Source organism: Dromiciops gliroides, chromosome 2, assembly GCF_019393635.1.
Source record: "Dromiciops gliroides isolate mDroGli1 chromosome 2, mDroGli1.pri, whole genome shotgun sequence".
NCBI classification, from domain to species: Eukaryota; Metazoa; Chordata; class Mammalia; order Microbiotheria; family Microbiotheriidae; genus Dromiciops; species Dromiciops gliroides.
The window spans coordinates 386,114,528-386,138,708 of NC_057862.1; the positions used below are offsets into that span (position 1 = coordinate 386,114,528).

At 39.3% G+C, this 24,181-nt stretch overlaps 1 protein-coding gene across 1 annotated transcript in view; it reads left to right on the forward strand.

Annotated features, from left to right (window-relative positions):
• Positions 1-24,181, forward strand: part of CCDC180 (coiled-coil domain containing 180) — a 122,231-nt gene that overhangs the window by 57,649 nt on the left and 40,401 nt on the right. The window contains exons 27-32 of the mRNA XM_043989531.1: positions 7,164-7,330; positions 10,435-10,481; positions 10,602-10,686; positions 17,446-17,520; positions 17,691-17,757; positions 23,182-23,323. Of these exons, the coding sequence (XP_043845466.1) occupies positions 7,164-7,330; positions 10,435-10,481; positions 10,602-10,686; positions 17,446-17,520; positions 17,691-17,757; positions 23,182-23,323 (583 nt within the window). The remainder of the gene's footprint in view (positions 1-7,163; positions 7,331-10,434; positions 10,482-10,601; positions 10,687-17,445; positions 17,521-17,690; positions 17,758-23,181; positions 23,324-24,181) is intronic.

Sequence of the window (24,181 nt, forward strand, 5' to 3'; positions counted from 1 at the left end):
AGAGTCAGGAGGAACGTGAATCTTGGAAAAGAATTAAAATATCTTCTTTTGATGTTTGGTGGGGTCCAGTATCCAAAGTATCTACTGCATATTGATAGTGAAATAATGTGGCAGATTAAAAACATCTAGATAACATAGAAGATGATACTTTTTAAAAATCATAAAAGTATTTTTTATTATTTTCCAGTTAGTTCCATGTAAAGATAGTTTTCAACATTTGTTTTTATAAGATTTTGAGTTCTGAATTTTTCTCTCCCTTCCCTTCCCTCTCCTCAAGACAGAAAGCAATCTGATATAGGTTATATATGTACAATCATATTAAACATATTTTTGCATTAGTCATGTCGTGAAAAAATTAGAACAAGAGGGAAAAACCTCAAAAAAGAAAAAAAAAAGGTAGAAACAGTCTGGTTCAATTTGCATGAAGATTTCACAGTTCTTTTTTCTGGTTGTGGAGAGCATTTTCCATCATGAGTCCTTTGGAATTATCTTGGATCATTGTATTGCTGAGAAGAGTTAAGTCTATCAAAGTTGATCATCAGCTTTGCAGTTGATCATTGCAGTTACTGTGTACAATATTCTTCTGGTTCTGCTCAAGAAGATGATACTTTTGATATACTAGGGGTAAACAGGTAACAAATCTCGTTCACATCATTTTGAATATAGCTCTTTTATTAGGGTTTCCAAAAATAAAATTTTTATTGATACCTTTCCCCCATACTCTATATTTTAAATATATTCCCCCAATATCAAAGAATAAAAAAGAGGGGTAAAGTTTTTCAGCAAAATTAATAAACATACCAGAAACATTTGACACTATATTCAGTGTTCCACCTTATAGTCCTCTAGCTTTGCAAAGAACTGAAGAGTAAGAAGAGCACCTACATTCTTGTTTTTTCTCTTGTTTTTTGTTGGGCTTGATCATGCTATTTTCATAGCTTTAAATTTTGATTGTTATGTTATTATTCTATTGTTGTATGTTCTTTTCCTGATTCTGATTACTTCACTTTGCATAGATTAATATGTCTTCTCATGTTTCTCTATATTCATCATTTTTTGTTATTTTTCATAGTAATATTCCAGTGCATTAAACTATTTGTCTGGCAATTTCCTAATCAACGAACATCTACTTGGTTTCTAGTTCTTTGATACTACCAACAAAAATGCTAATGTAAATTTTTGGGTGCATATGGCTGGGAGTATTATTTTTGTCACTGATCCCCTTGAAATATATGACTAGCAACAAAATCTCTGGGTGAAAGGGTAATGGACATTTTAATAATTATTTTCCCATAATTCCAAATTGCTTTCTAGAATTATTGGGTCAATTCTTTCCTCCACGAACAATGTGTCAGTATGCCTTGCTTTCCACAACCCTTTGGAATATTTTTTTTTTAAATAATGAAAAAGCATGTCTGGGGCAGCTAGGTGTCACAGTGGATAGAGCCCCAGCCCTGGATTCAGGAGAACTTGAGTTCAAATCTGACCTCAGACACTTGACACTTACTAGCCGTGTGATCCTGGGCAAGTCACTTAACCCCAATTGCCTCACCAAAACCCAAAAAAATAAAATAAAATAAAAAGCATGCCTACTATATATACCTAGCACAGAGAAGGCTAGAAAAAAAATATGACAAAATTCCCTACTCATAAAAAATTTATAATCCAGTTGGGAAGATGAAGTAAAATAATCAGATAAAAATCCAATTTACTTGGTTATTATGTATTAAATTACATATTCCAGACTGCCTGAATTTTTGCTTGGAAACTAACTTCTTTTATTCATTCATTCGGTTTATGAATATTTAGTGAATGCCTATACAATTAATTACACACCATGCTGGACATCGCAAGGGATACAAGAAATGATCCCTGACTCCATGATATTCTAGAATCCAAGCCAAAACATTTTAATTTTATTTACCAAAAATTAAGGAGACACATGTGGTTTTCTGGTAGGGTGATTAAAAACTCTGTGTTAGAAAGCTTAGCTTGGTAGCAGTAGTCTGAAGAGAGGAGTATCCCTTAAGGTAAGCATCCTGAGAATCAGTGTAGGATAACGGAAAGGCTACTAGACTAGGGAAATTAAGGTTCAAATCCCAACTCTGACACTCACTAGCATTGGGGAAGTCATTGAACTGCTCTCAAATTTAATTTCCTCAGCAATAAAATAGAGATAATAAAGCCTTTGATATCATATAATTTGAAAGTTCAAAAGACCCAGAGTAGCTCTCTAGTCCAAGCCATAAACACAAAGAATCCTACTATGATGTGCCCAACAAGAGGTCCTCCAGCCTCTGCTGGAAGATGTTCAAGGTGGGGGATCTCAGCACCTCCTTTCGAACAACTTGAATGTTTAGAAAGATTTGATTTTCCTGACGTCAAGCCTAAATCGCAACTTCTATATCCCTGCTCTCTAGGGCCAGACATCCATATGCCAGCTTTGTAAGGACTCATAGATAATTATCATGACCTATTAATCTTTTCTTCCCCAAGGTAAACATGCCCGACTCCTTCAGCCAGTCCTTGTGTGACATGGACTCAAGGCTCTGTTGTCCTAAGGTCCTTCTCCAGAAGTTCTCTGGCTAATTAATAATATCTTCCTTAAACCTTGGTGCCTGGAACTGAAAACAGTACTCCAGATGAGTTCTCTCGAGGGCAGAGTTCAGTGAGACTATCACATTTCTTCTTAGAAGCTAAAGCTTTTTTCAATCCAGCCCAAGACAATTAATTCTTTCAACTGCCTCTTCACATTGCAGATTCATATCAAGCTTGTGGTCCATTAAAAGCCCCAGATCATTTTCAGAACAACTGCTCCCGATCTTACACTTGTGACAGTGATTTTTTTTTGTACCCAAGAATAAGATTCTATTTCCCTTACATTCCTATTGAATTTTATCTTATTTAGTTTAGCTTAATGGTCTATGCTCTCAAAAATCCTTTTGGATTCTGAATATTATCCAATGTGTTAGCTAACCCTCCCAGATTTACTTCATATACAGATTTTATGAGCATGACATCTATACTTTTACCTGAATCAGTGATAACAGTGTCACAGAACATAAAGTCAAGGACAGATCTCTGGGTATTCCACTGGAGACCACCTGCCATATTAACATTGAACCCCTAACAACTATTCTTTTGAGTTTGTTCATCCAACTGGTTTTGATTATATCTGATTGTACTATTGTCTAATTCAGAAGTGTCAAATGCACAGCATTCTACATCTGGCTACAACACTCCTGAACCAGATTAAAATGTAATTGGAAAATATTTAACAAAATAAAAATACAATAAAACATAGATAATGTTAATATGTGGTTTTCTAAGTCAATATTTGGCCTGTAGGAATTCTTATGCACAGTCTACATTTCTATTTGAGTTTGATACCACTGACCCTAATCCATATCTTTCTATTGTCTTTGTAAGAATAGTATGAAATTTTTTTTTTAACTTTTGCTATAGTCTAGGGGGGAAACTGTACCCACTACATTTCTATCATCTACTATTTAATAATTCTGTCACAAAAAAAAGATATAAGGCTAGTCTAGTATCATGTGTTGGGGTTAAATGACTTGCCCAGGGTCACACAGCTAGTAAGTGTTAAGTGTCTGAGGCCAAATTTGAACTCAGGTACTGCTGACTCCAGGGCCAGTGCTCTATCCATGCGCCACCTAGCTGCCCCCAGTATCATGTGTTCTTGATGAAACCCATACTAACTCTTTGTAATACCAACTTCCTTAAGTGCCTAGCTCATGAAGTTTAAGTAAGGTCATATATGCAAAGGACTTTACAAACTGACACCATAAATTTAGAGCTAGGAAAATCTTAGAACCTATCAAATCTGATCATGCCATGCTGAGGCATGGAGAAGCTAAATGATTTGCCCAGGGACACACAGCTAATAAGTGTCTGAGTCAGGATGGGAACCTATGTCAATCTGATTCCAGGTCCAGTGCACTACAAGTCCTATCTACCACATCATAGCTCTAGTTCCCTTAGTACTGAAATCCCTTCTGAATTCTATGGGCTACAAGAAGAATGGTATTCTTCTATCCCAGTGCAATTGCATCCATAGTTGAACTACCCTCTTTCTTCTGCTTTCCCATCTCTCCCATATGAATTTGTCTCAGAGAGACTCTTAGGTAAGGCCCTGGGGCTGAGAGGGTTCATTAATGGGTCCAGATTTGAAAATGTTGAGTTTAAGTTGCTGATAGGACAAGAAGAGTTCAAGATTGTAGATACATATCTATGGATTATCTACAAAGAGATGATAGTTGTAATGAGTTTAGATAAGTTCTTTGAGGAGAGAGAATATATAGAAAAAAAGAGAAGATAGTCAAATATAGTTTTGATAAATGTGTTTATTAACTCATTCTTTTCATAAATATTTATTGAATGCCTACAATATGAGGGGTGGTATGCCCATGCTAAGCACTGTGGGGAATATAAGGTTTGTATGGTATTTAGGATCATAATACTTAGAGATAGAAGAGACCTTAGAAATCATCTAATCCATGGGGCAGCTAGGTGGTACAGTGGACAAAGCACCAGCCCTGGATTCAAGAGAACCTGAGTTCAAATCCAGACTCAGATACTTGACACTTACTAGTTGTGTGACCCTGGGCAAGTCATTTAACCCTCATTGCCTTGCAAAAAAATCCTTCATCTAATCCAAATCTTTCATTTTACAGGTAGAAACCTTGAGATTCAGAAAGGTTAAATCTTTAAGAATAATTTCCAATAATATCTTTTGTTTTTCATCATCTGCACTTCCCTTCCTTCCCCTTCCAAGAGAGACATCCTTTATAACAAAAGAACTTTTTTTTTTTTTTAGTGAGGCAATTGGGGTTAAGTGACTTGCCAAGGGTCACACAGCTAGTAAGTGTTAAGTGTCTGAGGCCGGATTTGAACTCAGGTACTCCTGACTCCAGGGCCGGTGGTCTATCCACTGCGCCACCTAGCTGCCCCTCAAAAGAACTTTTTAAAAAGAAGAAAAGGGGGGAAAAACAAAGAGAGGAAAACCCCCCAGCAAAACTAACCAAACCACTAGAAAAAACCTGACATTTGAAATGTTCCCATGCTCATGGACCTGTCCCCATCTCTGCAAAGATGTGGGGGAAGTGTCTTCTATTTCTTCTTTGAGGCCAAGCTTGCTATTTGTAATTTTGCAATATTCATTGTTTCCTTGGCTCTGCTTACTTCACTTTATTTCAATTCATAGAAGTTTTCCCATGTTTCTCTATATTCATCCTTTCTGACAGCACAGTAATATACCGTTACATTAATTTACCTTGATTTGTTTAACTCTTCCCCAGCCAGTCAGCATGTACTGTGTTTATGACTCTTTGATACCACAAAAAGTACTGTTAGAAATATTTTGGTGTATATAGGGTTTTTCTTTTTTTATCATTGACCTCCTTGGAATATATACCTAATAGTAGAATTGGGGGTTGGAGGGGCAAGGGGGAAAGAAATAATAAGTATTTATATAGCACCTATTTTGTGCCAAATACTGTGCTAAGTGCTTTTTACAAATACTTGATCCTCACAAAATCCCTGCAAGGTAGGTGCCATTGTTGTTCTTATTTCACAACTGAGGAAACTGAGCCAAACAGAGATTGAGTGATTTTCCCCAGGATCACGTAGGTATTAAGTGTCTGAGGCCAGATTTAAACTCAGGTCTTCCTGACTCTAGGCCCTGTGTTCTATCCTCTGTGCCACCAGCTGTCTCTAAAGAAGAAAGATTAATTCTGGAGAGCAATTTGGAACTATGCCCAAAGGGCTATAAAACTATACATACCCTTTGATCTAGCAATAACACTGCTAAGTTTATATCCCAAAGACATTCCCCCCAAAAGGGGAAAAGAACTACTTGAATAAAAATATTTATAGCAGCTGTTTGTTTGGGTTTTTTTGTTGGCTTTTTTTTGGGGGGGGGGTTTGTGTGTGTGGTGACTAAGAATTGGAAATCAAAGGGATGCCCATCAGCTGGGGAATGGCTAAACAAGCTGTGGTATATGATTATAATGGAATATGATTGTGCTATAAGAAATGATAAGCAGGATGATTTCAGAAAAACCTAGAAAGACTTACATGAACTGAAGCACAGTGAAGTGAACAAAACCAGGAGAATGTTGTAACAATATAGTAACAGCAATATTGTTTGATGAAGAACGGTGTTTGACTTAGCTATTCTCAGCAATACAATGATTTGAGACAATCCCAAAGGACTAATAATGATGAAACATATATCCACCTCCAGAGAAAGAACTGATATTGATTGAACACAGACTTTCTTTCATTCTTTTTCTTTGATTCATCTTCTCATACAAAATGACTAATATGGTAATGTTTCACATAATTTCACTCTATAACCTACATCTGATTGCTTACTGCCTCAGGGAAGGAGGAAGGGAAGGAGGGATAGAATTTGGAACTTAAAACTTTAAATAAAAATGTTTATTAACAAAAAGAAGAGAGGCTCATTTGCTGGCCCATTGTCGCTCAGTAACTTGTAGAGCAAGAAAACAAACACATCATCTGAAAAACATCTTTCCCATTATACTATGCATTCTTTCCATGGTCCATTAATTCCTTTATGACTCAAGTTTTCAGGGAGCTCACAGTCTATTAGATCTAGGAACTAATTTGTGTGAGAGAGGGAAGGAGAAGGGGAAAAGGAAAGATTGGAATTTGAGTTAAAATGTTTAAATGTAGGATAATCAACTAAATAAATCCCAAACCTGGAAAAAACATTCTGAACCTAGTTTCTCTAAGACACTTTGAGATGCTCAAATCAATCACTCAACAAACATTAAGTATCTACTGTGAACCAGGAACTGTGCTAAGCACTAAGGATACAAAGAAAAGCAAAAGACAGTCCCTGCTCTCAAGGAACTCACAGGGGAGATGACATGCAAACAACTAGGTAAAGACAAGTTATATACAGGATAAGTTGGAAATGATCAACAGAGGGAAGGCACTAATACTAAGGGGGATTGGGAAACCCTTTGTGTAGAAGGTGAGACTTTATCAGGGACTTGAAGGAAGTCAGGCAGTGAATACATGTTTTCTGAGCACTATTGGCAGGATTCTTAGGGTTTCTGTTTGTAAACTTTCCTGTGACTGAGATTCCCTTCTGACCCTCTCTTCCCTTCCAGGGATCTGGAGCAAGCACAGAAAAGGAGAGTGTTCTCTTTTTATCTGTAGAACTGTCTGACGAGGAAAACAAGTTAGAAGTGGTTAAAGATATGCTTTTTCAGCCCAGCCGGATGGGAAAATCAATGCTTGATGATGTGGCTGTGGAAGTGATAAAAAACATCCTTCAGTGAGTCCTATTTTCTTTGACATTCAACATATCATATTGCAGTTATATCATTGATATATAATCAGTAAGTGAGATTTTCTTCTTGGTTACTTAGAAAACCATTGCTTTGTCATTTTAGTCTAAAAGCTGGGTGGCAAATCAAGGGTTCATCTCTTAATGTCCTGTGAGGGGTTTTTTTTGTGTGTGTGAGGCATTTGGGGTTAAGTGACTTGCCCAGAGTCACACAGCTAGTAAGTGTTAAGTGTCTGAGGCTGGATTTGAACTCAGGTACTCCTGACTCCAGGGCTGGTGCTCTATCCACTGCACCACCTAGCTGCCCCAATGTTCTGTGAATTTTATCTACAATTTGTCCCCTTTTTTCAATATTCCTGAGAAATTCTCTCATCCCATGAAACATAATCATGAGACAGTTTTTTTCAGGGTGTTTGATCATAAGTTATTGTAAGCTCTGACCTTTAAAAAACACACACAACAACATTTCTGAGTATCCTTCTAGCTTTTTAAACTTGTTTTACTTTTTGTTCCATTTCTACAATTCAGTCCTCCAATAAATCAGTTTGGTTCCTCGGTTAATCCTTTGTTTTGTTTTTATTCTTCATGGATATTTCTAAGCTGTTGAATTTCATCATTTAATCTTCATCCTTCTTGATTTCATTTCATGATAATTGTATTATTTTTATTCTTTTGTTTCCTGCATTGTATTTATTATTCATATGTAATGGTATGGTAATATCTTGTGGTAATTTCCATTTTGTTTCTAAACTAAAAAAAAAACACCTCTTTTTTTGAGGTTTTCTGGTAGACCTGCTTTTGTTGTTGTTGTTGTTGTTGTTCAATTGTTTAATTGTATCCTACTGATAACAAATCTAGTCTAAAGGTAGGTAGAATCTGAGAGAACATCTAGTCCAGTTTCCTTCTTTTACAGATGAGAAAACTGAGATACATGGAAATGAAGTGACTTTCCTAAGTAGCATGTATCTGAAACAGGATTTGAACTCTGGCCTTCTCATTTCAGAGCCAGTGCTCTTTCCATTGTACTGGACAAAGTTACTTAAATTGCTTGCTAATAAATACATAAAGGACCCATGATTTTATCATTAGGAATACTTAAGTTATTAATGAAGATAGCAGCTCTTTTTAGAGTTTCTGTTCTCTAGGGTTCTGTATCAGGCCCTCTTTAGACCTGCTTTTTTACAGGGTCTTTTATATTGCTGTTTTTGAAGGGAATTTTAAGAAGATAGGCTCTGGGGCAGCTAGATGGCGCAGTAGTTAAAGTACCAGCCCTGGATTCAGGAGTACCTGAGTTCAAATCCAGCCTCAGACACTTGACACTTACTAGCTGTGTGACCCTGGGCAAGTCACTTAACCCCCATTGCCTGCAAAAAACCCCAAACAAACAAACAAACAAAAAAAAGAAGATAGGCTCTTTTGTGACCATTCATTCCTCCATCTTCCCTTTCCTTTTTCTCTCTGCCACAGTTGATAATGCTAACCAGTCCCTCTTAATATTTTTTTCCTTCTTTGGCTTCTTTGACACAAAATTCTCATCCTTCCTCTCTATTCCTTCTTTTTCTCTTTTTCTGGTTCCTTCCCACCTGCCAAATTTAGATTTTTTTTTTTCAAGTCTATGTCTTTGGCCCTCTTTTCTTTCCCTTAGCAATCTCATCTATCAGTTATGCAAGTGCAAGTCAACAAACTGTGATGGGCCCTATTCTTGTTATTTGTCCATTGTTCTATTAAGAGGACCATGACATCTGGGGTGATGCCATGACTTGCAGTGAATTGGATTTAACTGAGGGAGCAGTAAAAAAAAGAAAGAGAGAGAGAGAGGAAGAAAGAAAGAAAAATAAATGAGGGAGCAGTGCAAGGTCACCAACCTCACTCTCTCCTCCAGAGTCATCTGGGTCAAATGGCAAGATATACATCAGAATGACTGGAGATGCTCCCCTGGGCACTATTCTAAGTGTTGGAGGATGCAGTTTTTAAGGCATAAAAAATGCTCCCTATTCTTTTGGGGGGGGGCAGGGCAATGAGGGTTAAGTGACTTGCCCAAGGTCACACAGCTAGTAAGTGTTAAGTGTCTGAGGCTGGATTTGAACTCAGGTCCTCCTGAATCCAGGGCCGGTGCTCTATCCACTGTGCCACCTAGCTGTCCCGATGCTCCCTATTCTTAAGGAGCTTACCTTCTAATGGGAAAGACAACATGCAAACACCGATATATAAACTATGTGCGTGTACATATGTAGTATAAATTGGAGATAATCTCAGGGGAAAGGCACCATCATTAAGAGAGACTGAGAAAGGAGGCTTCTTGCAGAAGGTGGGATTTTAGCTGGAACTTGAAGGAAGTCATCCAGGAGATGGAGATAAAGAGAGAGAGAATTCTAGGCATGGGTAACAGTAAAAATGCCTAGAGTTAGGAAATTGAGTCTTGTGCAAGGAAGAGCAAAGAGGCCAGTGTCACTAAATTCTGAGGTAGGGATATAAAGTATAAAAAGACTAGGGAAAAAAAAAAACTAGTTATAAAGGGCTTTAAAAACCAAACAGGATTCTTTATTTGATCCTTCAGGTAAATGGATTAAGCACTGGGGACCCAGAGATAAAAATGAAACAGTCTATGCCCTCAGGAAGTTAGCATTTTGCTGGGAGAGACATCATGGCACAGTGAATAGGGCACAAGACTTAAAGTCAGGGAGGCCTGGGTTCAAATCCTTTCTCAGACACTTACTAGCTATATGTCTAACTTCTCTATACCCAGTTTCCTCATCTGAAAAACGAGTAGGTAGATCTCAATGAAATCTAAGGTGCCTTTCAGCTGTAAATCTATGATCCTATGTAACTATATAAAAGTACAAGGTAATTGGCAGGGGCTGTGGGGTTGGGGTGACTCCGTAGAGCACATCTACTCCCATAATTCTACCAATGATCCTAGCTCCAGATCAATGTTTTCTGCAACCTATTTGAAACGTGGATGTCTTTCCAACCCTTCAAACTCATTATAATCACAACTGAACCCCTTACTTTTCCCCTCCCTGAAAAAAATAAATGCACAAAAATTCTTTTTCTTTTTTAGGAAATCTCATAACTCTTCCTTTTGGTTTCAGACTCCCAGAGCAAAAGCGTGATCGAGAGCATGGTACCAAGGGTAAAGGTGTGTAAACTTTGAGATATAAAAAATTGGATGTCCGGAATCCTAGGGATGCTTTTAGCTTCCGTGAAAGTACTGGGAAATACTCCAAGTGTTTTGCTATTTTCTTTTCATCATCTAAAGGGAAACGTCCAAGAAGACGGACTGAGAGCATCATCACAACACTAAAGAAGGTTACATCAGTGGCCAGTAATGTCTCACAGGGGAGGTATGAGTCATGAAATACAAAGCTGTCCCTTCTTTCTAGCCTGCCTTCTTCCCTTCCCTTCTTCCTCTCAGCCCTCCATTCATCTCTCTACATTCTTCCTACCTGTTTTCTGCAGATTCTTTATTTCCCCTTCTCTGAAGCCTTGACCATCACCCTGATCTCAAGTCCTTCTATCTTTCCCCCTTTATCTTTTTTTTGTTTGTTTTTTAAATTTATTAAATTTATTTATTTTTGCTGGGCAATGAGGGTTAAGTGACTTGCCCAGGGTCACACAACTAGTGTCTAGTATCTGAGGCCAGATTTGAACCCAGGTTCTCCTGAACCCAGGGCCGGTGCTTTATTCACTGTGCCACCTAGCTGCCCCCTTTCCCCCTTTATCTTAAACTAGCTACTGTCATTCAGACAAGCTCAAAAATACCCTCCTACCAGGGTTTTCCACCCAAATAGGCTGAATTAAAGGAAACTGGGATGGTTTGTGCTGCTCACAACCTAGCAGAGTAGAGAGTGTTGCTAGGCTTGAGATTCTGAAAACCCAGATTTGAATCTTGCCTCTGACACTTGCTAGCTGTTTTACTGTGGACAAGCTGATTAACCTTTCTGAGCCTCAGTGTCCTAGATAAAATGATGATTACTACACCTATAATACCTACTTCTCCATAGTGTTGTGAGGCTTAAATGAAATAATATGTAAAGTACTTTGGAAGTTTTAAAATGCTCTATAAATAGCAATTAGTAGTATTATCTTCAGATTTCACTGCCCCTAATCTTTTTTTCCCCCCAGGGCAGTGAGGGTTAAGTGACTTGCCCAGGGTTACACAACTAGTGTCAAGTATCTGAGGCCGGATTTGAACTCAGGTCCTCCTGAATCCAAGGCTGGTGCTTTATCCACTATGCCAACTAGCTGCCCCCTAATCTTTTTTTTTTCTGAACATTTCCTTTTCATACCATTATCAGAGCTAAGACTTCCTAAAATATTACTTAAGGTGGGAAAGGGTTAAGGATAGGAATTAGATACATAAGTTCAATTTTAGGAACTCCCTCTACCAATGTAGATTGGCAAGTTCTCAGCAATTTAACCGTCTTAGATAGTTGCCTAGAGCATCAGGAGGTTAACTGACTTGCCCAGGGTTACATAGCCAGTATGTGCCAGAAGTGAAACTTGATCCCAGAACTTTCTGGCTCTGAAGCCAGCTTTCAATATATTCATTATTCCATTCCGCTTCTCAAAATGAGTGAATTTTTTTTTAACATTTGATTTTGGAAGTATGAGCTTATCCCAAGAAAATGGAAGGCATTAGGATATTTTCCAGGTATTTGAATGTCAAAAATTCCCAAAGCAATTTGGATTTAAGGCTCACAGATTCATTCTGATCATGTTAATGTTGAATCCCTTTAGACCAGAGGTATCAATCATGTAGCCCCAGAACCAGATTAAAGTTTAATGGCAAATTACTTAACAAAATAAATAAAAACTCAATGAAATATAGATAACTACAGTTTCCCATTTTATTTTATTTTTTAATCATAAAAGTATTTTATTATTTTCTATGTAAAGATAGTTTATCTACATGTAAAGATAGTTTTCAACATTTGTTTTCATAAGATTTTTAGTTCCAAAATTTTCTCTCTCCCTTCTTCATTCCCCCCTCCCCAAGACAGAAAGCAATCTGATATAGGTTATATATGTACAATCACATTAAACATATTTCTATATTAGTCATGTTGTGAAAGAAGAATCAGAACAAAAGGGGAAAAAACCCAAAAATCCAAAACAAAAGTAGAAACATTATGGTTCAATCTGCATTCAGAATCCACAGTTCTTTTTTTTCTGGATGTGGAGAACATTTTCCATCATGAGTTCTTTGGAATTGTCTTTGATCATTGCATTGCTGAGAAGAGCCAAGGAAGTCTATCACAGTTGATCATCACATAATGTTGCTGTTGATGTGTACAAGATAACATTATATTTTAAAACTAGGTTGATATGTGGACAGCAGGGATCCTTATGCATAGACTAATAACCACCTTTCTATTTGAGTTTGATACTATTGCCTTAGACTAACGTCACTAACTATTCTCTTTAGACAAAGATAACACAATGTACCTGTCATTGGTAGGACATGTCCTTAATTTGGCCAAGCTATCCACACCCTATCAACCAGTCCTTCTTGTGACTAAGTGTGTCTGCTAACCAAGCATAGGGGTATAACTGAAGTAAAGAAGTGTATAGGGAATCCATGCTGGGAACCAGCTGAATTCACTCAACATTCCCATCTAAACAACTTTAAAATAATGCCTCAAATCAAAAGGTAAGACAAAGATTTTTTCTAGCATAATACAACTTAGGAGGTCAGCAAGAGAGGTCTGCAACACCAGGATGGGTACTGGAAGGAACACCCGTGGTGGTACTTGGAGACAGCTGAAAAGAAGCAGCAGCAGCACTTCAGGAGCTCTGAGCCCAGAGATATGAGAGAGTCAGACAAATGGCCAGAAAGAGATTACAGCAGACCCTTTGTTGGCACAGGAAAGAACTGCCACTGATTGGCAACTGTGTGGTCTATAAGCAGTTCTAGGTTGCCATTCCAGGGTAGAGAGAAGCACTTGTAATCAGTCACAAAGGAGTCAGGGACATTGTTCACATTTTCAGGGCCAAGAGGAGCCCTACCACTTGTGATTATAGGGCACTAGGGACCCTTCCTGGCTAAAGAACAGATCATAGACCAAGAGAGCAGTTACCACACCTATCCCAGGATACTGTGGGGACCAATTTTTAATTGGGGAGTGTTAGCTAAGCGGCTCGCCACAATATTGGGGCAAGAAAGGAGACCGGCACCCTCCCTCAAAACAGAACAGGATTTATTTTAACAAGAACGAACTTTAAAAAAAAACACAAACAAGATCAGTAGGATCAAGGGAAAGGATTTAAAATGGGGAAAGAGAAATTATACAATCTGAAAAATACTGCCACCCAGAAATCAGCTGAGAATACACAGCAGAGCTCCTGTTGCCTTCCAGCTTCCAGCTAGAATGCTGGGGGGAAAAAAAAACAACTTCCTTCCTCCCCACACACTCCACACAGCCCCCACATGACTGCCCTCACTAGGCTTCCAATCATTATAATTTTGCAAGGTGTCAGCAAGTGGTGATGACGTGAGGTGCTAGCACCATGGCAATGGCTACAACCAGTAGGTGGAGCACTGTGCGGTTTGCGGAGCCCCAGGTCAGTGCGCACCAAGGCATAAAAACCTCAAATAACAATTAATTCTTTACAATAACATCACCTTAAAAGCACTGAAAACTTTCAGAACACCCCGCCCCAGAACTAGCTCTGAAAAGAACAGCATGAAAAAGCCTGAAGCTTGGAACAGTGCCTCCCCACTCCCAGTTGAGGGAGACCAACTTTACATAAAGTTCATGTCAATGAATGGGCTGGGAAAATGAGCAAACAAAAAAATAACGACATAAAAACTACGGGAGAGAAGACTAATGAAATAAAGGGACAGGATAAAAATTGAGAGAAGAGGATAAACAGAAGAAAATAGTATTGAGGAAAATAGACAGTAATCAAAATTATGAATGTGAATGGGATGGACTACCCATAGAACAGAAACAGATGGCAGGATGGATTAGAAATCAGAATCCAGCAATATGTTGTGTACAAGAGACAAACTTAAAACAGAAAGACACACAGAGAGTTAAAATAAAGGACTGGAGCAGAATCTATTATGTTTCAGCTGAAGTTAAAAATAAGGGTAGCAATAATGATCTCAGACAAAGTAATAGCAAGAATAGAGCTAGTTAAAAGAGATATTCATGGAAATTACATTTTTCCAAAGGGTACCATTGACAGCAAAGTAATATCAAAAAATTTTACATCACGTTTCTCTGAAAAAGGCTACATTTCTCAAATATATAGAGAATTACGCCAAATTTATAAAAAAAATAAGAGCCATTCCCCAATTGGTAAATGGTCAAAGGATATGAACAGTTTTCAGAAGAAATCAAAGCGACCTATAGTCAGATGAAAAAAATGCTTTAAATCACTATTGATTAGAGAGAGGCAAGGTAAAACAACTCTGAAGTACCACCCTCATATCTATTATAAATTATAAATGCTGGAGAGGATAAGGAAAAATAGGTACATTAATAAACCATTGGTGGGATAGTGAACTGGTCCAACCATTCTGGAGAACAATCTGGAATTGTTTCCAAAGGGCTATAAAATTGTGCATACCCTTTAACATAGCAATACCATTACTAAATCTGTACTCCCAAATAGAGCAAAGGAAAAGGAAAAGAACCCTTATGTACAAAAATGTTTATAGCAGCTCTTTTTAAAAAAAGAATTGGAAATTGAGGGGATACTCATCAACTGGGGAATGGCTGAACAAGCTGTAGTATGTGATTGTGATGGAATACTATTATGCTCTATAAGAAATGATGAGCAGGATACATTCAGAAAAATCCAGGGAGACTTACATGAGCTGATGCAAAGTGAAATGAAACCAGGAGAATATCATACACAGTAACAACAATATTGTAAGATTATCAATTGTGAATGACTTGGCTCTTCTCAGCAAGACAATGATCCAAGAAAGTTCTGAAGAATTCATTATAAAAAAAAAGTGCTATTCTCCTCCAGAGAGGAACTGATGAACTCTGATTGCAAATTGAAGTATAATTCTTTCTCTCTTTTTTTGCCTTTTTTTCTCAATATGACTGATATGGAAATGTGATTTGCATGATTTCACACGTATAATTGATATATTGTTTGCCTTCTCAGTGGGTGGAGGAGAGGGGTAGGATGGAAGGAAAGAATTTGGAACTTGTAAGGGCTGAAATTTAATATATGGAGCATTAATTGGGTGACTCACTGAAATATTGGGGTCCCAGAAATATGAGGGATCTTTAGGTTCAAAGCTCCCTCCCCTCTGAATTGCCCTTTTAGATATTTCTCCCAGGCCAATAAGAAAGGAGCCTTATAGCTTTAATTCACAAAAGGATCAGATTTTATTGGGAATTAATTAAACAACAAAGGTAGAATTAATAACAATCTAAGATAAGGAAATAGGGAAAAGAAATACAGATAAATCCTCTTAACTCTAACCTAAAATTTATACAATTCCCAGATCGTTTCCAATTGAGCTAATTCAAAGGAATGCAGGGTTTTCTGTGTTCACTCACCAAAACCTGGAATGTCTACAGTTGCTCTTGCCACTGGAAAAGAGAGAAGCCAGAGAGAGAGAGAGCTAGCATTCCGGAAGTGCCTCCGCCTCCCCTCAGGGAGCGTTCAATTTTCCTCCCCCAAAAGGGGAGGTCCTTCAAAAACTGCCTATAGAGAGTTCACCTGCTGACCTCAGGGGCATACATAACTTCAGGGTAGGCCAGGTGTGGCCCCTCCCAAATGAATCAGCTAAAACTCCAATAATTTTTTACCACAAATAATTTTTACCACAAACTCAAAATTTTAAAAGAAAAGAATGTTTATAATAAATAAATTATCTTTTAAAGAAGGAGTGTATGAAATATATAGATCTTTTAGACCTACACTCTCCTGCCCTCATTAGCACCACATTTCAACCAAATGAGCTAACCTGCCCTTCTCATGAAAATTACCTCCTGACACAAAAGGAAAGGTCATATTTGTTCATCTTGTTACTGAATAGCTTATCTTCTTTTTTTTTTTTTTTGCGGGGCAATGGGGGTTAAGTGACTTGCCCAGGGTCACACAGCTAGTAAGTGTCAAGTGTCCGAGGCCGGATTTGAACTCAGGTACTCCTGAATCCAGGGCCAGTGCTTTATCCACTGTGCTATCTAGCCACCCCCACTTATCTTCATTTTAAAAAATATTACTGTAGCCAATACACTCATCTGCAGATATTAAAAAAACACACGCACAAACTCTAGGTAGAAATTCTTGCACTGGATTAGAATTAATTCTATTGGCCTTTAAAGCTTTTGTAGAAAGTTGATATGAGGAGTGTTCCTTTGCTTTGTGATCCTGTTTCTTTTGAGAAAACAGTTGATGTCATTATTCACTAAGTCCCTCCACACCCTTTTACAGAAACCCACTGTGTAAAGCCTTGCTTGCATTATTTCCAGAAAAAATCTCTCTCTATAAAAATATCTACTTTCTTATATCAGATGAAAACAATGTAACCCATCATATTCCCCCTGCCCACCCCCAACCCCCTGCAGGTTTTTTGGCCTCAGCTTCATGAAAACTTACTTCCAAAATCATTTTCCACATATTGTCATCATGTTTATTAATTCCAAAGCCTAGAAGTGTCAAGTGTTGCTCCTTCCAGCATTAAATTTCTCATCTCAGGCTGATTCCACATACAGGCCTTTTTTTTTTTTTTTGGTGAGGCAATTAGGGTTAAGTGACTTGCCCAGGGTCACACAGCTGGTAAGTGTTATGTGTCTGAGACCAGATTTGAACTCAGGGCCTCCTGAATCCAAGGCCAGTGCTCTATCCACTGTGCCACCTAGCTGCCCCAGGCCTTTTTCAAAGTAGGCTAGGGATGAAAATGGAAGTAAATTAGAAACTACAGGGGTATTTAGGGTTTTCAGCACTAAATTTGTTGTAAGCCATCATTATGCTAACAGAGAATAGTTCTGTAGTTCCCTAGTTGATGCATCAAAGGGAATAGTATCCTTACCCCTAGAGAAGGTCAGTTACTGCTGGGTTTTGTTTTGTTTTGTTTTTTCCAAGAATGGAACCTTTCTGAGTTCAGCGAAATACCTGTATCTTTTCAGTGTCCTACGATACTCCCGGCCAAACCGACTAGACAAGAAGTATCAGGTGTTTGGGGAAAAGCCTGAACGTGCCGAGTAAGGGAAATTTCATTTCAGTCCTGTAAATATACTTTATTTAACCCTTCCTGGGGGTGAGGCAATCAAGCACATAAGATTAATCAATGTGGTTTGATTTAATTTGTGGGATAAGCATCAATATGTATAATGCATGTCTTTTCAGCCATCTTCCTTCTGTTTGGTTTCAGGCATTTTAAAAGTATCATCCACTTACTTCTCTGGGAGAGCAATGACACTTTGCTTTCAATATCAGAGGTAAGGAATTCTAGCTCCGATCACATCTTGGATTCCACTGTGTCTTCACTCTGCTGATCCATCCTTGCTTTGGTTAACAGTACTCCGTGTGCAAGAAAGAAAGACACCATCCAAGTTCCAACAGTATCCCTCCATAGTATTTTGGAGAACCAGAGATTCAGAGTTTAAAAAGCAACTTAGAATGTAGGAACCGGAAAGAACTTAAGGTTATAGACTGTCAGAACTGGAAGGGACCTTACTGTTAAGGGCTAAAATTCTAGCTAAACTATCTAAAATATCTAATGAGTGGTCGCCAATAAATTATAAGCTTTAGCAAGAGTTAGACTTTTAAGCATTTATTAAGGAGAATAAGAATTTGGTAAAGAGAGAGAGAAAGGCCTAGATTTCTATCTATTAAAGGGAGAGCACATTTCTAGCTCCACTCTCCACCAGAGTCTCGGGAAAGAGCCTGAGAGCAAGCGCCAGTCTCTTCCTTCCTCCTCCCACTAGCCCGCGTCACTTCCTGACGCCAAAGAAAAGACTCCTGGTCTTGCCCTCAAAGACCTTCACTTCATGGGTGGAACTCTTCTACAGTAAGTCTCCAGCAGGTGGCGTCATTCCAATCGTTACATTACATTCTATCCTTATTTGGCAGACTGTGGAGAGGCTATGGTGGCTAAGGTGCATCAGAGGGAGGGACAAGACTAGAGCCCAAGTTTCCTGATTTTTAATAAGGTGTCCTTCCTCCTACACCAGCAATTCTCAAACTTTTTGGTCTCAGGATCCCTTTACACTCTTGAAAATTATTGAGGACCTATAAAAAACTTTTGTTTATATATGTTAAACCTATTGCTATTTGCTGGGCAGCTAGATGGTACAGTGGATATAGTGTTGGATCTGGAGTCAGGAAGACCCAAGTTCAAATCTCACCTCAGACACTAATTGTCTGACCCTGAGCAAGTCACTTAACTCTCTTAGCCTCAGTTTCCTCATCTGTAAAATGATCTGGAAAAGCAAATGGAGTTACAAAGAGTCAGAAACAAGTGTAAAAAAACATATTAGAAAATAAAACATCTTAGTGTTATTATGAAAATGCTTTGGACTTCATGAACCCTATGAAAAGTTCTCAGAAATCCTCAGATAACACTTTGAGAACCATTGCCCTACACCACGCATAGAATCTCTGGGGTCATTAATTGCTATTTCTCATGAAGGGACTGGATGAAACCTAAATGATAAGTAAGGTTGATGGGGGTGGCAAGAGGAATTGCCCCCCTACTCCTGATCAATTTTGGCCTACTTCTTCCCCTATAAGGAAATAATTGTACCCATTAGTCGCTTACTGAGAGGGCAAAAGCATCTCCTGATTAGTTTCCAGTGACTGATATCCTGTTTACATTTCAGGAGCTGAAGATGCTCCCAAGCTGATTGGCTGGCCTTCTGGGAAGCAGGACTCTTGCTAGAGGAGCCTCTTCTTTCCAGTGGCCTATAAAAGGGAATGGCAGGGGCCAGCTAGGGTGGCGCAGTGGATAGAGCACTGGCCCTGGATTCACGAGGACCAGAGTTCAAATCCGGCCTCAGACCCTTGACATTTACTAGCTGTGTGACCCTGGGCAAGTCACTTAACCCCAATTACCTCACCAAAAACAAAACTAAACTAAACTAAACTAAAAAAAAAAAAAAAAAGGGAACGGCAGGCCCTTTTGCCCTTCTTGACCCTTTACTTTGATCAGAGAACAGGAGTAGTCCTGTATTCTGGAGACAGTGGGGGTAGGAAGTAGGGGAACCTGTGCATGTGCACAGCCCCCTGTCTCCCCCAGGAATGGGTTCATAGCTGACTTTGAACAGAAGCACATGGGAGTTAAAAGTGCCCACAGCTTTCCTACTAGAGAGGAAAGTTCATAGCCGGCCACCCCCACCACCCCCACCTCTCCAGCTAAATCCCAGCTTGTACCAAAAGTATTCGTGATTCTCCAAAAATACTGGTGCCTTCCTTCCACTGATTATCTCTAATTTATCCTGTATATATCCTGTTTGTATACAGTTTTCATGCTTTCACTGTAGAAGTAGGAGCAGCAAGGCCCCCACACCCTTGTCTTCTTTACCACCCCCATGTCATGGCTCTCACCCTCCACCTGCAGGATTCATATGGGTGATCCTCTTCTTTCTCTAAGAAACTACCTTTTCTCTCCTTCTTAGAAGGCACATGTTCAAATCCTTCAACATAAGGTTACTCAGAAAGCTTCTGCTGCCTCCCCAAATCTACCTTCTCTTAATAGAGGGCTGGATTCTGTGGCTACACCACATAAGAAATTCCCCTTTTCTGGCTAAAAGGCTGGATTCCAGGACTCTCAAGACTGGGATTTACCCATGAGGCAATCGCTAAGGCTGCTACTGGCCAAACAACCTCCCTTCTCTAATTAGAAGGCTAAATCGTGGGAGCATGCTGCCCAGGAGATGAGGACCCCTCCTTTTCTGCACAGGAGGCTGCTGTTCAAGAACACTGCTTAGCTTCCCTCAGGCTGAGTCAATAAGCATATGCACTTCCTGTCATGTGCTTCAGCAAGAAAACTCTTATCATTGCTCTGACTACAGTTATCTCTTAAAGTTAGTCAATCCACAGGAACTTTCCTCTCAAGAAATATGTGGGCCACTACATGTACCTTCCTTGTGCTTCTTACCTAACTTACAGCACGAAATTGTTTCTGAGGGAAGGAGATGGTGTGCATACTAAGGGTCCCTGTCCGGAACACAAGTATACACCACAAAGGCAAAGAGGTCTGAGAGAAGTGTCAATATTATTTTACAGACCAGTAGAGAGGGGCAGCCCCCTACAACAAGAATTCATCCTTTCTAGAGTTCTAGCCAGCCAATTATCTTGGCACAGCCTCAGTCCCCTAAAGCCCAATCAGGATCTCAGTTGCTAAAACGAATCAGTTGTTGTCTTTGTCCTGTTAAAAAGGTGTCAGGGGGCAGCTAGGTGGTACAGTGGATAAAGCACCGGCCCTGGATTCAGGAGGACCTGAGTTCAAATCTGACCTCAGACACTTGACACTTACTAGCTGTGTGACCCTGGGCAAGTCACTTAACCCTTATTGCCCCGACAAAACAAAACAAAAAAACAATTAAAAAAAGAAAAGGTGTCAATGGCATGACCATACACCATAGGGGAAGAGGTATGCCAAATTGAAGATTCTCCCCTGATCAGCTTCCCTTACAAAGTACCCATATCTTCAATGTCTTTCAACAGATACCTGTGGAGCAATGAATTAATTAATCAGTAAACAATTATTAAGCACCTACTATGTACCAGGCACTGTGCTTTAAACACTGGAGATACACAAAGAGGCAAAAGACAGTCCCAATCCTCAAGGAGTTTATAATCTAATGAAGGAGACAAAATGCAAATTGTTGTTATTGTTCAGTCATAGCCAACTCTTCATGACCCCATATAGGGTTTTGTTGGCAAAGATATTAGCATGGTTTGCCATTTCTTTCTCTGGTTAAATGACTTGCCCAGTGTCACACAGATAGTGAGTGAGTGAGGCTGGATTTGGTCTTCCTGACTCCAGGCCCAGTGCTCTATCCAACAGTGCTTCCAACATGCAAATATATTCAAAGCAAACTATATGCAGGATAAATAGGAAGACTGGAGACAAGAGGGATTAGAGAAGGTTTCCAGTAAAAGATAGGATTTTTGTTAAGACTTAAAGGAAGCCAGTGAAGTCAACAGGCAGAGCTGAGGAGTCAGAACTTTGGGGGGCGGGGGGCGGACCACAATAAGTGAGTATGCCTAGAGCCAAGAGAAGGAGTGTCTTGCTCATGGAACAGTCAAGAGGTCAGTGTCACTGGATCAAAGAGTATGTGATGGGTATATAATTTACATTTGATTGCTTACTGTTTCAGGGAGAGGGATAGAATTTAGAACTTAACACTTTAAATTAAAATATTAATAAAAAACAAGAGTATGTGACGGAGTTAAGGTGTAAGAAGACTGAAAAAGCAGGAGGATGCTAGGTTATGAAGGGCTTTGAATGCCAAACAAAGCATTTTGTATTTGATCTTGGAGGTGATAGGGACCACTTGAGATGATCAGACCAAGGCTTTAGGAAAATCACAGGCAGGTTCACCCACCAACGGGCTATTGCAATAATCCAGGCATGAGGTGACAAAGGCCTGTACCAGGGTGGTGGTAATGTCAGAGGAAAGAAGGGGGCATATTAGGGAGATGATGCAAAATGGACAGGTCTCAGCAAAAGACTGGATATTGGGGGTTGGGGAGTGAGAGATAGTGAAGAATCCAGGATGATTCTTAGGTTGCAAGTCTGAGGGACTGGGGGCAGCTAGATGGCGCAGTGGATGGAGCACTGGCCCTGGAGTCAGGAGTACCTGAGTTCAAATCCGGCCTCAGACACTTAACACTTACTAGCTGTGTGACCCTGGGCAAGTCACTTGACCCCAATTGCCTCACTTAAAAAAAAAAAAAGTCTGAGGGACTCGGAGGATGATATTGCCCTTGACAGTAATAGGGAAAGTGACCCAGTGTCTGGAAAAAGGGGAAAGAGAATAAGCTTCATTTTGAGCATACCACATTTAAGGTGTCTGGAAAGGTGAGACTGGAAGTCAGCAGAGAGTTTGGAGCAGGATCTGTAGATTTGAGAATCGTCAGCATTAAAGATGGTAACTAAATCCATGGGAGCTGATGAGATCACCAAGTGAAGTTGTATATAGAGTGAACAGAATCCTGTTGGACACATACACTTAGTGTGGCCTCCAGGAGGAGAGCAGAGGAGCCAGAAAAAGATCGGTTAGATTGGTAGGAGGAGAACCAGGAGGGAGAGTGGCATACCCCCCAAACCTAGAGAGATGAGAGTAAGAAGGAGGAGAGAGTCATCGACAGGATCAAAGGCTGCAGAGAAAGCGAGAAGAATGAGGATTGAGGAAAGGCCCTGGGGCTGTAGCAACTAAGAGATCATTAGTGACTTTGAGAACAGTTTTGGTGGAATGATAAGGTTGGAAGCCAGATTGTAAAGAGGGATTAAGAAGAGAGTGTGAGTCACTAATGATCTCTTAGTTGCCACAACCCCAGGGCCTTTCCTCAATCTTCATTCTCCTTGCTTTCTCTGCAACTGAAAATCCTCTGAAAACAAATGTTGAAAACTATTCCTTATATGTAACTGGAAAATAATAAAATACTGAACAATAAATAAATAAATAAATACATTTTTTAAATGGGGAAAAGAAAAAAAAAGAAGAGAATGTGAGGAAGGTGGAAAGACCTATTAGAGATGGAATTTTTGAGGAATTTAGCACATATTAAAAAGGGGCTAAATTCTGGGACTATTTCGAGTATCTAACCCACTATTGACTGACTTCTTAACCCTTGAAGCTTCTTAGGCAAATCTGACCATTGAGAATTTATATTTTTACCTTTATCTTCCTTAGGATTTTTACCGTAGAGAGAAACATGCTGTCACCAGGCCTGATTACATGCAGGATACCTTTGACCAATGTGCTGACGTATTTGGGAAGAAGCTCTTGGACTATGAGAACCAGACAGAGGAATACCACAATTCCTGTCTCATAGGTACTTGGAAGGCTATTAATTCATCTGTTTCTATAAAATTCATTCACTCTTCCCTCAGTAAGCATCTATCAAGCTCCAATGATGTGCCATGTTCCATATTCAGCCTTGGGGGGAAGATACAAAAATAGACAATAGAGTTATCCCTTCTACATTGTGGGGGTCAGGGGAGATCTGGAAATTCTGGGTGAAATGTTTTAGCTCACGTACCAGAGAAGTAGTCTGAATTTTATGGCATTAAAAGAGAAGATATGTTGATATTATGTAATATATATGTATATGCATACACACACACACACACACATATATATATAGCATTTCTGAGTTTCTAAACTTTTTCTATATCATGTGCTGGCCTTTGCATGTTGTCTGTGGCTTCCACAAAACTCCCCCCAAATTCCCATTTAATTTCTTATGCTGACCTGAGATATATCAAAACCATGATGGGCAAAGTCATGATGTGGAAGAGATAACTGTATATGACCCCTGCTTTCAAGGAGCTAAAGTAGGTATAGTGCTTCTTTGGGCCTGCTCCCTCCAACTCATACTCTCAGGCTGGGCCACCTGGAGGGATGACTTCCACCTTAAGTTTAAGGGTATTAAAATGGGTCTGTACTTGTAAATCTATAGCTCATGAGCTCCCCCATCCACCCCCATCCTGCATGTTTGTCTTTAATAATAAACACAAATAGCTCAGTGCAAAGTCATATGCATAGTAAGGACAGCTATACAACATCCCCATCCAACAAAACTGGGGGCAGGGGTATACCAACATCATTAGAAAGAGTGGACACAAATTTAGAATACAATGAGAGGGCAGCTAGGAGGTGCACTGGATAGAGCACTGGCCCTGGAGTCAGG